The sequence below is a fragment of the Haliotis rufescens genome, unplaced genomic scaffold (genome assembly GCF_023055435.1).
Source record: "Haliotis rufescens isolate VD_foot unplaced genomic scaffold, xgHalRufe1.0.p SCAF_5, whole genome shotgun sequence".
In the NCBI taxonomy this organism is placed as follows: Eukaryota; Metazoa; Mollusca; class Gastropoda; order Lepetellida; family Haliotidae; genus Haliotis; species Haliotis rufescens.
Window position 1 is genome coordinate 44,864,158 of NW_025964223.1, and position 14,784 is coordinate 44,878,941.

The 14,784-nt window shown below is 39.9% G+C and overlaps 1 protein-coding gene across 1 annotated transcript; it reads left to right on the forward strand.

The window, feature by feature from the left end:
• The first annotated feature begins 5,344 nt into the window (after positions 1–5,344).
• LOC124139971 (location of vulva defective 1-like) lies at positions 5,345–13,895 on the forward strand. Its single transcript, XM_046507264.2, has 7 exons — positions 5,345–5,523; positions 8,574–8,657; positions 9,224–9,256; positions 9,848–10,174; positions 10,671–11,207; positions 11,865–11,940; positions 12,137–13,895. Exons 1-7 carry the CDS (start codon positions 5,460–5,462, stop codon positions 12,516–12,518), a joined length of 1,503 nt encoding a protein of 500 aa, XP_046363220.2. The 5' UTR covers positions 5,345–5,459; the 3' UTR covers positions 12,519–13,895.
• Positions 13,896–14,784: the final 889 nt, after the last annotated feature.

Consider the following 14,784-nt stretch of genomic DNA (forward strand, 5'->3'; position numbering starts at 1 on the left):
CCATGTATAATTCAGTTGGTATCACAGTCTTATCAGTCTTTATCCTTTCATTCATTTTATAATAGAATTTTAAGGGGAAAAGACGAACTCTGTGGAGACTATCTATTTGGCTATACATGCCTCTCAATAGGTGAAGCTCCTCACATACAATATATATATTCAGCTTAGGCCATACAAAATACAATAGGAGTCAGTATTCGTCTATTTTCAGTTTCGATACGCGGGATTTATCAAGAGCCTGATTGTTGCTTTATGTTTGGACTGGGTTTTTTTACCTGATCAGACACCATGCGAATTTGGCATATATCCAGACCTAGAACATCCCAATTTTATATGAAACGTGTAACATGTATATGAACATACGTAATGTAAAGCTGTAACGCTGTATCAAATACAGATGGGACATCATCTCCAAATAATAATGAAAACACATCAGAAATATGAGGAAATATAAAATGACCTCTCCCACCTACATGTATATGTACCTCTCCTACATTGTAGCAAGAGGGTTGATGGAAATATGGGGGCACAGGCTACATCCCAATCGCATTAAAATCAGATCTTAGTTCTCGCTATCGCTAAACAAAGATCTGAGGACACCCCATTAGGGGTCACGTCAGAACGACATTTCATCTAAGTTGAACCAATCAGTGCGTCGCTTACCAGATCATGAAAGTGACAGTCGGAATGTGTTTTCTAATCATGCAACCACGATATATTTAACACGGGGTATTCCGAACGACAGTAACAGGTTTTATGATTATATCCATACAATCTGTGTCATCTTTAAGCCATTCCAGAATGTTCTTCTTATTTGTTTTAAAATGTTTATTCGAGAATACGTCAAAATATGCTTCGAAGCGCAGTCGCCAGTTTGAAACTAGTGTCGTGAAGCTCGAGAAAGCTGCCTTCTGATTGGCCAATGTCGATTTCTTGTCAGTCATTTCATTGGTCGGTTAAAATTCGCGAAAGGTCGTTCTGACGTAACCCGTAATGGGATGTCCTCAGATCTTTGTTTAGCGATAGCGAAAACTAAGATCTGATTTTAATGAGATTGGCTACATCCTTGACGGGTGCCCATATTACATTTGAAGTATAGTGATCCATGATTGAAGGATTTGTAAAGCCTGTTCACTTGGATATCGTTAGCTCTTGGGGGACAAGATGACGCCCTACCGGTTAAATGGCTCCAGGTCGGATCTATGTATTATCGATCAGATCGACTTGACATGACGCCGCCATTTTGTTTGAAACAATCGCAAGCGATATGAGAGGTGGAATCTGATTAGTCAGTAGGAGGGACATAGAAGGGACATAACTCGCAAAAGCGCTACGATCTAGTCTGGTAATTCCAGCATAGTTTGGCAAGGGTGGAGAGTGGACTTTTATAGTCAGTTAACGCCCTTGCCTCGGGAAAATGTACAAAATAACTTTGGTGAATAAACGAATAGGATGGGTATCCCAACTCAATCTATTCTTAGAAAAAAACACAATATTAAATGTAATTCAGATTTCCTAGCACGAGCTTTCAAAGAGACAATGAAGTCTAAATAAGACTCTCTCTTCAAGGACACTCTCCAGATGTTAATGCAACCAAAGGCACAGGAAAGTTCTTTGTACATACAGGGTAAAAATGAAAATATAATTCGAACCCTATCTCAGTCGGTGTAAAAGAAGGAAATATCGAGTGCACTTTTCTGAACTAAGATAAAGTAACCGTAAATTAACTACTGAAATTGAAAGACATTAAAAAAACCTCCATCAGAAACTGTGCTCCACATATCCAACCAACGGGCTGTGGGGGTCAAACAATGGGGAAAACCCTGTTTGTTAATAGTAGTAACCTGATACATTCTGGAACTATTTCCGTACTGATAGGAATTTCTGGAGGGTGGGAGGTGTCATACAAATCAATGGATAAAACCCTTGTACTGCTTCTGTGACATCCCAAAAGAAAGGCACTTTTCTTGCATTTGGCCTAGGACTATATTCAAAGTTTAGGGGTTGGAACATGTGCAGAATAGATATCAACGCAAACGATTAAAATATTAATCTAATTATTTCATTAATAAAACTAAAGATATAGAGAATAACAAGTATAATTTCTCAGTGTTGGATAATAGTGTGTTCAATAATAGTTTTTGTTTGATCGTTTGTTGTTGAACGCCGTATGCAGCATTATTCCAGCGATATGACGGTGGTTTGTAAATAATCGAGTCTGGACAAGACAATCCAGTTATTGACAACAAGAGCACCGACCTACGCAATTGGGATACGATGACATGACTCAACCAAGTCAGTGAGCCTGACCACCCGTTCCTGTTAGTTGCCTCTTACAAGCATAGGTTGCTAAAGGCCTATTCTAACACGGATCTTCACGGGTACATTTTGAATATTGAACAATGGAATTCTGTATATGTGCAGAATACGTGTGTATAAGTAGATGGATAACATACTGGTACACGCCAATTAAATGGGTTCGACTGCATATGGTTCAATGATCATGAGCTCTTTTACAAGTTCATATTTCAATACATGTATTTGATATTCATAAGAACTCCACAAAAGCTACACATTGGCGACAAAAACTGTTCCAGCATCACAGATAGCAATAATACATTTTTGAACACGAGTTACATATAATTACTTAAAAGTTAAAACATGTATCTGAATAGTAAATTAGCAGGTTTAAAAATATACACTTCCGACATTGTTCGTTTGGAGAGAGACGTAGCGACAGTAGTGACTGGTATCTGATGGGTGCAAACCAGTGTCGAGTCACTGTCTCAGATGGCTCAAATTGCATAGCTCTAAAGATCACGACGACGATACAGACTCAGTCCCTGAACCATATTATTTTCCCTTCCGCGCAGTCCCTACTGTCAAGCTGTAGCCCCAAATGAAACAAGCCTAGATGCTCAACAGGTTCAGGCTTAAATTTCCACCCCATTTATCAAAATAGTGTACACTCAGAGACTAAGCTTTAGTCTCACCGTGAAGTACAACTATCCAAATGATCCCATACAAGTTTAGATTTCATCAGGTTTCTTCAGACAGACTCTCCGTGTTTCTATCGATATATATCAAAAGACAATTACGTTTTTTTATATATATTCAGAGTGTCTGTGAGTGTATATGAGTTATTTTTTTTGCGCAAAACAAATATATACTGATTAATTAACGTTGTAATACAACGCAAATATATACCCATAAGAAGGTTTATCTCTTTCCATCCAAATGTCCATACATACATGTATATGTTCACATATATATGTATTAAGCAACTCCGGCACACTTCCTTAAAGATAAATGCTAAGCATTTCCTCTGTATATATTGATATATGTAAATATCATTTTAATGTCAACACTGTTGCAGTGAACGTATCACAGACCTGATGCTAGAAAATATTGGACTGTTTTGGATGCCTTTGTTTCAGGGTCTGTGTTACTGATGTCTTTAAGTATAATGACTGAGTCAAGGTAGTTGAAAAGAATCTTCTTTATAACGTTTTTTAATGATTGTCAATTTTACACAATGTTCTGAGCCAAATTATGACTCAATGTTAATGTGCTGAAATGTATAAAAGGAGGGAGTTATAGTGTGTGGGTGGGGGGATGGAGGGAGTTGGTGTGAGGGCGTGTCTGTAAGAAATTTCGAAAGTAGTTAGAAATAAGATTAAGAGACGTTTGCACTAAATTTTATTATTGGTAAGAAAGAGAATAACCAACCCGGATAAGTACGGTTTATTACATTAATTCATTAATCTAATCTATTTGCTATATCAGATTTATCAGTTAATAATATGTCACCTTAGGTTAACACTAGATTTGGATCCTTTACCCTTTATCCTTTGCACCATATTCCAGACCTTAGACAGACATGTTCAGGTATTTATTTATGAAACATAATTCAGTTGAGAAAACTTCACGATGATCCGAGTTAACGCTTGTCAAGTCTGTTTGGCAGTGTGTTGACTTCTTTTCGGGATGGTGAACCTTTTGACATATATGACTTCTTGGTCTCTCATTTTGGAAAGTTAACAATATCAATCTCAGTCACATCAGTGAATAATTATCCTGTCTCTCACAATAAATTTGCTTCTGTTTTCAGTGTTCTGTGAGCAGAGATCATAACAGGGACTCCAAGAAACATATATGTTGACAAGAGGGTGGTAGATTGCGGTTTCCTGGTACATTCTATTAGGATAGTGTAACATTTTGCTGTGTTTGACCTCGCCTGCTATGCCTTGAATATCCTTAGATATTGCAAACTGGTTAAATGTGAGAGGCGTCTCAATAACCAGTGAACGTTGCCGGCATCCAGAGGATTTGGACGGTCTAATTTCTTTATCATGATCAGTGTCGAGTGGACGGTTGGCTTTCTTTGGGGAGTTTCTTAATCCATGTTTAGTTTTTAGGTTTCATCATCCGAGCTCGGGATCCAACATGGAGTACCATAAAGACAATGCTATAAACGAATGGATCCCCGACAACAAAAGGATACTCGGATGATATACTCAAGCAGAAAAAACTAAAAGACCCACCACATTGGCCTATGGGCCAGCGCCTTCTGGCCATATGACTCAAATTACATGCTTGAAAGCATACATTTCGAATTCATCTAATGTGACATTTGGTCAAGACAAAAACAAATCATTACATCATTTTGACAAATCATTTCAAAAGTTTAACAAACTTGTGCAACACAATATTGATGCACAGAGCCTTGCATGACCAGCCGATTGATTGGACAGGGCTCATCATATCTCCCGTCAAGACGAAATAAGGATCGAAATGGTATATTGGGCATCATAATGCATAGTACACCCTAAACGGCTTGCATATATTAAGTACTATGGGAAAAGGGCATTGCTGCCGCTTTCTCATCAATTATCTCCACCTGAAAGAGCTAACTCCAACGACCATCCATTCGGAAATGGTGTCAACTTTACAAATTAGGGGATGATGCTCCTTTCTATGCCAGATTGGACAGCGGAGTTCAAGAGGGAGAGAGACAGCGAGAGCTTCGAAGGTGATCCAAGATCAGGACGACTTTAAACTGCCCCCACAAACTTGAAAAAAATGCTTGATATGAGCATGGGTCATCGACAACTCATCACACGTCGCATGGCAACCACAACAGACAAATTTCAGGATTTGGTTGGTTGGTTTGTTGTTTAACGCCGCACTCCAGCAATATTCCAGCTATATGACGGCGGTCTGTAAATAGTCGAGTCTTGACCAGACAGTCCAGTGATTAATAATTTGTAATATGTACAAATATGTAGATTATGCGTCATACGATTATCGACCTAGAGCTAACTGGTCACACCCTATTTGGCCATTTAACATCCGCCTGCTGTGGACACGCTCCAACACAACAGAAACTGATAATGGTGATCTCATAGCCACCACAATTGGATCTGCACACATGCGTGTATAGCTTCGTTGGTAACAAGATGGGCGACTGGGCTTTAAAACTTGTCTCACATATTTTCATTTTGAGTGTCGGAAGCAGCATAGGTAAGAGAAGTTCCTTTTTCTTAAAGTTTTATTTTAATCTCGCATGGATAAAGGTTTGCCATTGATATGTTACTTACGAGTTTTGGAAGATATATTGTACATATTTCTGTGTTGAAATGCTCCTGACAGGAACTTCAGTCTGCCCCTTCAAACTAATCTGCAATAAACAATTTATTAAAAAATGTTTATCTGACCGTTTGAAATAATATTTTATGAAAATAATAATAAACATTAGGGGTTATAGATTCTGCATTCATTACTGTACTGAGATTTGCTTTACCATCATTTGTTTTACGACATAATTAATTAACAAAAGCATATGTCCCTTGTCTGTATTAGGCATGGTGTTGCGATGTACTTAGGGAGGCAGTGTGGTAGCCTAGTGGATAAAGCGTTCCACCGTCACGTCGAAGGCCGGGGTTTGATTTCCCACATGGGTACAAAGTGTGAAACCCAGATATTGCTGGAATATTGCTGAAAGCGTACTCACTCACTCTCTGACCATGTAGCTAGGGTAACCGGCAGTAGTAAGATTAAACAAGATGAAAACCGAGTTACTATATATCTGATTGGAGCACGTGCTATGAACGTTTTTCAACCGTTTTAGGAACCTTTGATAAGGTTTATGAATTGGCTCATTTAATTAGCAATTAACGAAAAGAATGATGATGAAACAATTGCGCTATTTGAGAGGAAAGTTACCAAATGTCACGCCTTTCTTTGAAAAAAACCGTTTACTTTAATGACAAACAAAAGCCACAAATACGGTTTCTATAGTCATAGGAAAATGTGCAAAAAGCAGAGGTGATTGAACGATTCCGACCATATGATAGGCATGATACCAGGTGTTCGCGTAAAGGTGAGCGTATCCTGCCCCACAGGTGGCACGGGTCACAAACACATGCAATGGCATGTCTTCGTCATGCATACCACATTTATTTATACGCTTTACGAAGGCCTTGAATGTTGTAACCCTGATCAAACATCTTTTGAGCAAGAGTCGTATGTCGATTTTTGAAATAATCGTAGAAAGAGTATGTTCGATCGTAAGTTGTGAAATGAAGACAACAGAAGCTGAAGAAACAGTATCTGCGTAATCGCATCTTTTCTAGGCTTTGATATAGACTTGTGGACACGCTTGCTTCGGAAAGATGCATAATCGTATCATATCTAGTTTCTCACCTTGCTTGATACAGATACACGTACAAGGCATTGTATCGAAGTGAGTGAGTGAGTGAGTTGGGTTTAACGCCGCTTTGAACATTATTCCAGTTCTATCACGGCGTGTCAGCTTAATGTGGGAGGAAAGCCCGAAGTGATGCAGGTTTTAGACGTTAACCATTTCGGTGAAACCCACGAGCACGGGTATTGTGCTGAAAAACCTAGAAACAATCGGGTCGAACCAGGATTCGAACCCACAACCATAGGTTTCTGGCGTGCCCAGGGGACGCAACTCTGCACAGCAAATCGCGGCGCCTTAGACGACTGGGCCACCCGTGTTCCCGCATTGTATTGAAACCCTGCATTGAGAGGATATAACTTGAATATCAACATCTTGCGGGTGCTTGTCAAAGGCCCGACCTTTGAAACCAAGATTTCAAAGTTATTCAAGCAAGGTTGCATGACATCCACATACAAACATCTGCACGGCTCTGTTAATCCTCGCTCAGAAGGCAATACCTCTGCCTCTTTTCAGGGGGGGCGGCCGAGTAGCCTAGTGGTGAAAGCGTCCGCTCGTCACGCCGAAGACGCGGGTTCGATTCCCGACATGGGTACAATGTGTGAAGCCCATTTCTTGTGTCCCCCGCCGTGATATTGCTGGAATATTGCTAAAAGCGGCGTAAAACCATATTCACTCACTCACTCTTTTCAGGAATTCTACATTGATAATATAGCAATACAAGTGAATGCGTTTTAAGTTTTGCAGTTTTACAGGAATTTCACGACAGGGGAACACAAGACATGGGTTTTTACATATTGTATCCATGTGGGAAATCGAACTCACGCCTTCTCCGTGACGGGCAAACAAATAAACTTCACGCCTACCCAGTCGCCCCTATAATGAGACTACAATATATACGTGTATGCGCAGAGGTTGACAAAGGCCCAACAAGGAAACCTTTCGACAAATGATCAACACCCTACACGGTTGAATTAATAAGGAAATCCTTTGTATTTAAACTTCACGATGTTTAATGACTTTCCTCTTAACGCGGGCACACCCACATTTATGAAAAGTAGGTGTTGATATGATATGACTGGTTTGTATGATAATTCGTTGAAAACTTCCTGTCACGATGACTTTTTCCACTTCGTGCACACTGGCAATTGATAATGAAATGATAGAAAGATAAAAAGTTTTCCTGCAAAATAATACAAAGAGATGGTTATTATTATTGTTACCACATAGACTAGTGCCATGAGCAATCTAATTATGATTTTAAGTAAGTGATTTGGTATTATACCGACTTGAAATGTATTTCAGTTATTTCAAGGTATTGACAAATCATCAGGCCAATCTGGAATTCTAACCCACGACCCTGGTCAGCTTAAGGGGTGCAACATTTCAAAGGGAATTACGGCGCCATAGTCCAAAGGACTCTAATTCTTTTATAATTTTGCTATGCTTGTTATTACCCACAACCACATTAAATATAATATTGAAAACATTAAGTATGATTACAATACGAAATACGACCCGTGAAGAACCGGGTTAGGATTGATCGTCAGCAACCCATGTTTGCCGTAAGAGGCGACTAACGGGATCAGGGGGTCATGCTCGCTGACTTGGTTGATGCATGTCATCGTATCCCAGTTGCGTAGATCGATGCTCATGGTGTCAATCACTGGATCGTCTTGTCCAAACTCGATTATTTACAGACCGCCGTCATATAGCTGGAATATTGCTGAGTGCAGTGTTAAACAACAAATAAATAAAACAATATGAAATACAAAGCACGTGGAAATTGCAAAACACCAACCAATCAAACAAAACATAATATATGTATGCTCAAAGAATATTGATATGAGTAACCACCTGAATGTTTCAGCAATGTCATCGACGACAGGTTCCTTCACCTCTACAAGAACAACAACTGCGACACCGCCGGCACCGGCTACATATGAGAAAGAGTGTGGGTATTATGCCGTTGTTTTAATTAATTACAGATTTGTCATAATTCAAATAGTTTCTTAAAGATAACTCATTATGTTAACCCAGGTCCTTATTGAACAGCAATGTAAACACAATCCTTTAATACAACCAGACTATTGAAGTCATAAAAACACACAGTGAGTGAGTGAGTTGGGTTTAACGTAGCTTTTAACAGTATTCCAGTTATATCACGGCGTGTCAGCTTAATGTGAGAGGAAAGCCCGAAGTGATGCAGGTCTCAGACGTTTACCACTTCGGTGAAACCCACGAAAACGGGTATTGTGCTGACAAACCTAGAACATAATTTGGGCCAACCGGGATTCGAACCCACAATCATAGGTTTCTGGCGTGCCCAAGTGACGCAACTCTGCACATCGAATCTTGGCGCCTTAGACGACTGGGCCACCCGTGCCTTCCTCACAGTGTATTTATATCAGCATACATATAGTGTTGTTGCATGTGCTTATCCCAAGGTCATGCGTCTGCTGTATTGTTAAATACCTGTATTCATTATACTGATTTCATGTGCGATCGTTATGTTTGCAGTGTCTGCGTGTCCCAAGAAGGATCTGATACCAGGTGTGTTATACCATATGTCACAATGTGTTAAGCTGTACATACACAAGACAACTACTATCACTTCGTTGACCCAATTTATGGATAGCAGCTTCTTTCATACTGTAAAAAGGTTGTTATCCATAAATTTTGTCTAGTTTGTCATCCGTCAACTTCTAAGTAATGGTTATCAAACAATACTATCACTTAAAATAAACTGTAATATTTGTTTAAGTTACTGACATTACCTTCAATTTGTATATATTTGTCATTTTGAAACTGGGACTAATAAAGGCACACTGTGCGTTCATGTGTATCAAGATTGTTTGAGAGGGTCATAGCTAGTGGTTAAAGCTAGTGGTGATGCTGACGACTCGAGTTCGACTCCCAAGATGGTGAAATTGAGTCGAGATAATTTCTTGTGTGTGCCCTCTTGCTCACCCATTTGAGGAATTGTTGACACAATTGTCATGTATGATCTGATTATTAACAGTGTCATCGTGTCCAGGTTGTAGGGATCGTTGCACAGGATTGTCTATCCCAGACTCGATTATTTATAGACGGCATAATATAGCGTTAATTGAGTGGCGATGCTAATTACAATCAGTGTTCCAGTTGTAGGAATGTGTCGGGGTGACATCAAGGAGGGAACCAGCATGTACCTGGACTACACCCTACACTCAGGACAGTTCGTCGGGTGTTCATGTAGTCTACGTATTGTCAACGCTACTAGTAGCTCAATAGAGATATACCCGATAAAAATAGACCAGACGAACTGCCAAGCACGGATCAGTTTTGATGTTCTCAAATACAGCCTAGTTGGTTGCCAAGGCACGACATCTTCCGCTACCAGCAATCTGACCAGTTCGCAGGCATTGAAACTGAATATTACAGGTCAAGGTGTCGCCCAATTTTGTTTACATATTAAAACAAAAGATAAAGGTATGTTTATGGGAAGTAGATACATCCCTAAAAGTGTTTAATGCATAATTTGACTGTCCGGATCAAGTCAAACTAATATGCATCAGTAACGATATGAACATGATAAAACTCTAGCATTTAGTTTTAGAGCCATGGAGGAGTATGAAATAGTTGTCACATATTGTATTGAAATGAAATATTGTCTTGCAGTCACTTTATTCAGTTCAAACACAACCATATAGTCCCTGAAAGTTCGCATGTGGCATATCCTTGTCTGTGAATATCTGCTATTTTGAAGGGTTAATTTTAAGAGTTCCCTTTGTGCTAAAGGTGTTTATGAAAATTTAGTTATGACTTAAGAAAATTCTTGGAGTGAAGAGTAACTTTTGGTATTTCTTAGAATAGCCTCAAACTGTAATGTGTTGTTAATACGCCCCCTGCATTTCAACGTCTTCGTCGTAACATAATTCTATGGTATCATTTGTTGCCTGTCTCAAGTAATCATTTGTTATTGCAGCGACTGCTCTCCGGCTCGATTGTTCGTCTGGTGTTAGTGCGGCTGTAAACACCACGACTACGGTAGCTACGCCAACCGCATCATCGAAGACAACAATCATAACTACATCCTCACCATCAACATCTTTAACATCAATAAGATTTACATCACCACCTATATATTCAACATCAACAACTACACCTTTATCTTCAGCGAAGGCACAAACCAGAACAACGCTATCCAAGACGGAACCTGTAGTAACGTCCACAACACCGCCCACTGGTTCAACAACAACGTCAACTAATACGACAACTGCATCAGGAATTACATCCCTTTCATCAACGACTTCTCCAGATACAGCAACAAGTGTGTTTGTAACGACAAGAGAAATGTCACAGAGACCATCAACAGCAAAGTTTGTATCGCTTTCACCACCATCTGAGCCGGAAACTACTGTCCCATCCCTAATAACACTTGGACCGGCGGTTGCTAAAAGTACTCCCACTGCAGATAACGACACGAACCCTGATATCAAGTCTCCAGGCATACGTTTCCCTGGTAAAACAGTTGTTAACTATAATACATTCCACGTTTTTAATATTGCCATTTCGACAATAGTGGTTCATCTGTATGATATAGGTTTTACTTATAATTGCAATTGGTCATTCAAAGAAAGCACTTGACTATTTCAGTTTTGAAACGATATTTATTGCACTTTAACCAACAGCCCTCGAAATGAATTCGTTACTTATATATAACACAAAAGTGGCAAAAACCTTTTCCATGTCCACAAGAAAACTTTGCTGCTAATTAGTGAGTCGATTGTACGATTCCGACAATATCATGAGCATGTGTTTGCGAATCACTATACAATATTGATTATACCAGTGTAAACATTTCTGTAAGCAGCAAAGCTAATATTCGTTGTGTTCGTAGACTCGAGAAGATCCGGGGTAGAACAGGTCTTCAGCAGCCAATGCTTGCCGTAAAGTCTCGCTGACTTGGTTGATGCATGTCATCGTATCCAAATTGCGTGGATCGATGCTCAAGATGTCAATCACTGGACTGTCTAGTCCAGTCTTGATTATTTACAGGCCGCCGTCATAGCTGGACTATTGCTGAGTGTGGCGTTAAACAACAATAAACAACAAACAAAATGTGTTAACAGTCGTGTTGACTGTATGTCACTACATCTGAAACTTAATATATTTCCAGTGGTTGAGTTAGCGGTTGGCCTATCAGTTGGAGTAATTGTTATCCTGGTCTTGACAGTCATCGTGCTGTGTTGCAGGTCAGTGTCAAGTCAGATATACAATATACAACAGTGACATGCAGCATGTACCTTATCTAACTAACGATTGGACGAAGCAAGTATGTTAATAGTCAAACCCAGATTGTTTCTTTCTAGAACAAAATCAAACAGTTTGTCACCTCTTTTCAGCCCTTCTACAGCCGTGTAATACCGTTCTTGTGTTTCACTTCGTTAGGTGCCGACATCAGAAGGGTGATGATGACGATTTAGACGAAGAAGGAATAAAGTCCATAGCTGCCTCTCTGGTCAGCCCGGAAGGGTCCATCCCACATATCCAAGTCCTTAACCCCTTGTACGGTGAATGCCCGGAACTGATGTCTCTTCCACAGTGGGAACCACGTCCCCAAGACAACGTGTCTAATGCATCCTCCTTCGTTTCTGAAGAACCTGACACCGTGGAGCCCTCAGTCAATGACGCTGACCCTGAGTTAGACCAGGATCAAGTCGAGATGATGTATACACTAGTCACTAAACCTAGCAGAGAATGCTCAAAGCGTATGTCGTATTGTTCACCTGGTGGAAGGAAAGGTTCCACACAGAGACTTTATCGATTGTGAACACCTTAGCAAGGTTAGCACGAAGAGCACCGCATCGTTTGGGCGTGTAATGGTGACATTGAAACTTGTCTCGTGTAATCCTGCTTTATAGAGATTGAGTGATTACTTTGGTTAAAACAATATTATGACGTAGCATGTCTGCATAACGTGATAAGACAGCCATACATCCCTTTGGTAAAACCCTGGCGTTGTGCTGATAAATCGGTTTGGTACTTAACATTTCGACCAGAGGATCCTGGTACAGCTAACCTTCACACCGAAGGATGAAGCGCCTTCAACCACTGGCAATCCAGTGGTCACACTTTACGGGCTGCAGTTGAATTCCTGGCATTTGGTACTTGAACCATCAGCCGGCGGATCCTGCTAGAGCTTACCTCCACACAGATATATGTCCTTAGGCACAAAAACGGTTGCACTTTTCAGGCTACCGTTGAATTAATATCAATGTGTCATCTGTAAATGATCTAAGTTACACACCAAAAAACGTTTCCGTTGAGTTGATTGAAATGAAACTTGGTTTAAACAGACCTTCTTCACTCCGGAATCTTATTAAAAGCTATTCTGTGAGAATTGTGATATGACACGGTGATATGACATTACGCACGTCGTTTTGATTAACCCGCTGTAGGACGACTCTAAAACATAATATTTAGAAAACGCATTCCTGCGGTTGCAGCCGGTGGGGTATATATTTATCCTTTCCGTGGGCGCCTTGAGTCGTCGTTGACTTTCGGTGTCCGCTCTTTTACCTCACACGTCCAAATGTTGTTGGTGTATTGCTTTCAGAGGTGTACGCTCATTTCCAGTAATCAAGCCCTTTAGTTATCATCTTTATTTTGCCTTTTTCGCCATATGGAATCTGTTTCGGTGGATAATTGAGATTTATTATTCTCCGATATCAAAGATTCATATTTGTATCATGTACAGTAGTTTATTTCTCCGATGTTATTTATACTACTATCACATTTTCCATTCCATATGCCCTGTATTCGGAACAGGACATGTTCATTTATTGCACAGTGCAACACATGCTGCCTACAACAATCAAACTGACACAAGCAATGAGGATACTGTTTCCAGGCCTTCACGACATTGTTCAACGTCGCGACTAAACGTCAATTTGATACTCTTTTGTTTATTCAAATGTCACAGAATTTTATACTTGTAATAAGCCAATGATATCAATCATGACTCCGAGGAGAGTAGTTCTTGCCCACTCACGCAACTGTCCCGTACCGCAACTACCTACCATTATCTCATGTGCATTTTGTTTAATTTATTATTTTCTGTACAGTAACAATAACAAATAACCCCCATGCATTCATTTATATTGATTATACATTCCACAAAGGAAATGCTGAATAAATACAATATTTTCTTTGGACACATCATTGTTCTTCTTTACTTCATGTGATTTTCACATATGATTTATGTATTAACTCCGTGGGAATCAGTGTGTGATATATATCCATGAGATCTATTTATTCACTCTCTGGGTATCAGTGTGTGATATACAATATATACGCATGTATACCCCTGTGATTTATTTCTGAGCTCTGTGGGTATCGGTGTGTGATATATACTCATGTGTAAACATGTTGTTTTTGTTAGAAACAGGAAATGTTTCCTATCACTACCTCAAGACCTGCAAAAGTTGATCCAAACGGAGAGAACCTCAACATTCTCTTTGAGGACAATCATCATGTGCACCTAAGGCCAAATTGTTTTTGAAAGCATAACCCCAGCACACGCACGCACGCACGCACACTCACTCACAAACCCACACCTACTTTCACTCTCTCTCGTAGACCCGAAACAAGCATCACAAAAGAAAACACTGATGACGTCCATACTGGTTCATTGATGTCATCTATTCTGGCACATTACACTCAATAAGTAGGGATCGTTAGGGGCAATCCAGAAGACTTTCACCTAATCTAGTGCCAGGGGATGAGATTTATTCATCACTATGATCCCGAAAGCAAGCAATATTGGATGGAGTACAAAAAAAGTCTCCTAACACCAAGAAGTTGAAAGCAAATAGATCCACAAAGAATGTTATCGAAACCTTCTTTTGGACAACAAAGGCACAATCCACTTCGATTATATACCAAGGGAAACAACAATAAATGGTGGATACTAGCCAACTTATTGGAAAGTGAAGCGTCGTGACACACTTCGATGTGATGCTCTGATCCATCAGGACAATACTCCAGTTCACAGCACTCATGCTGCAATCGCTGCTGTTCTGGAATGTGGATACAAG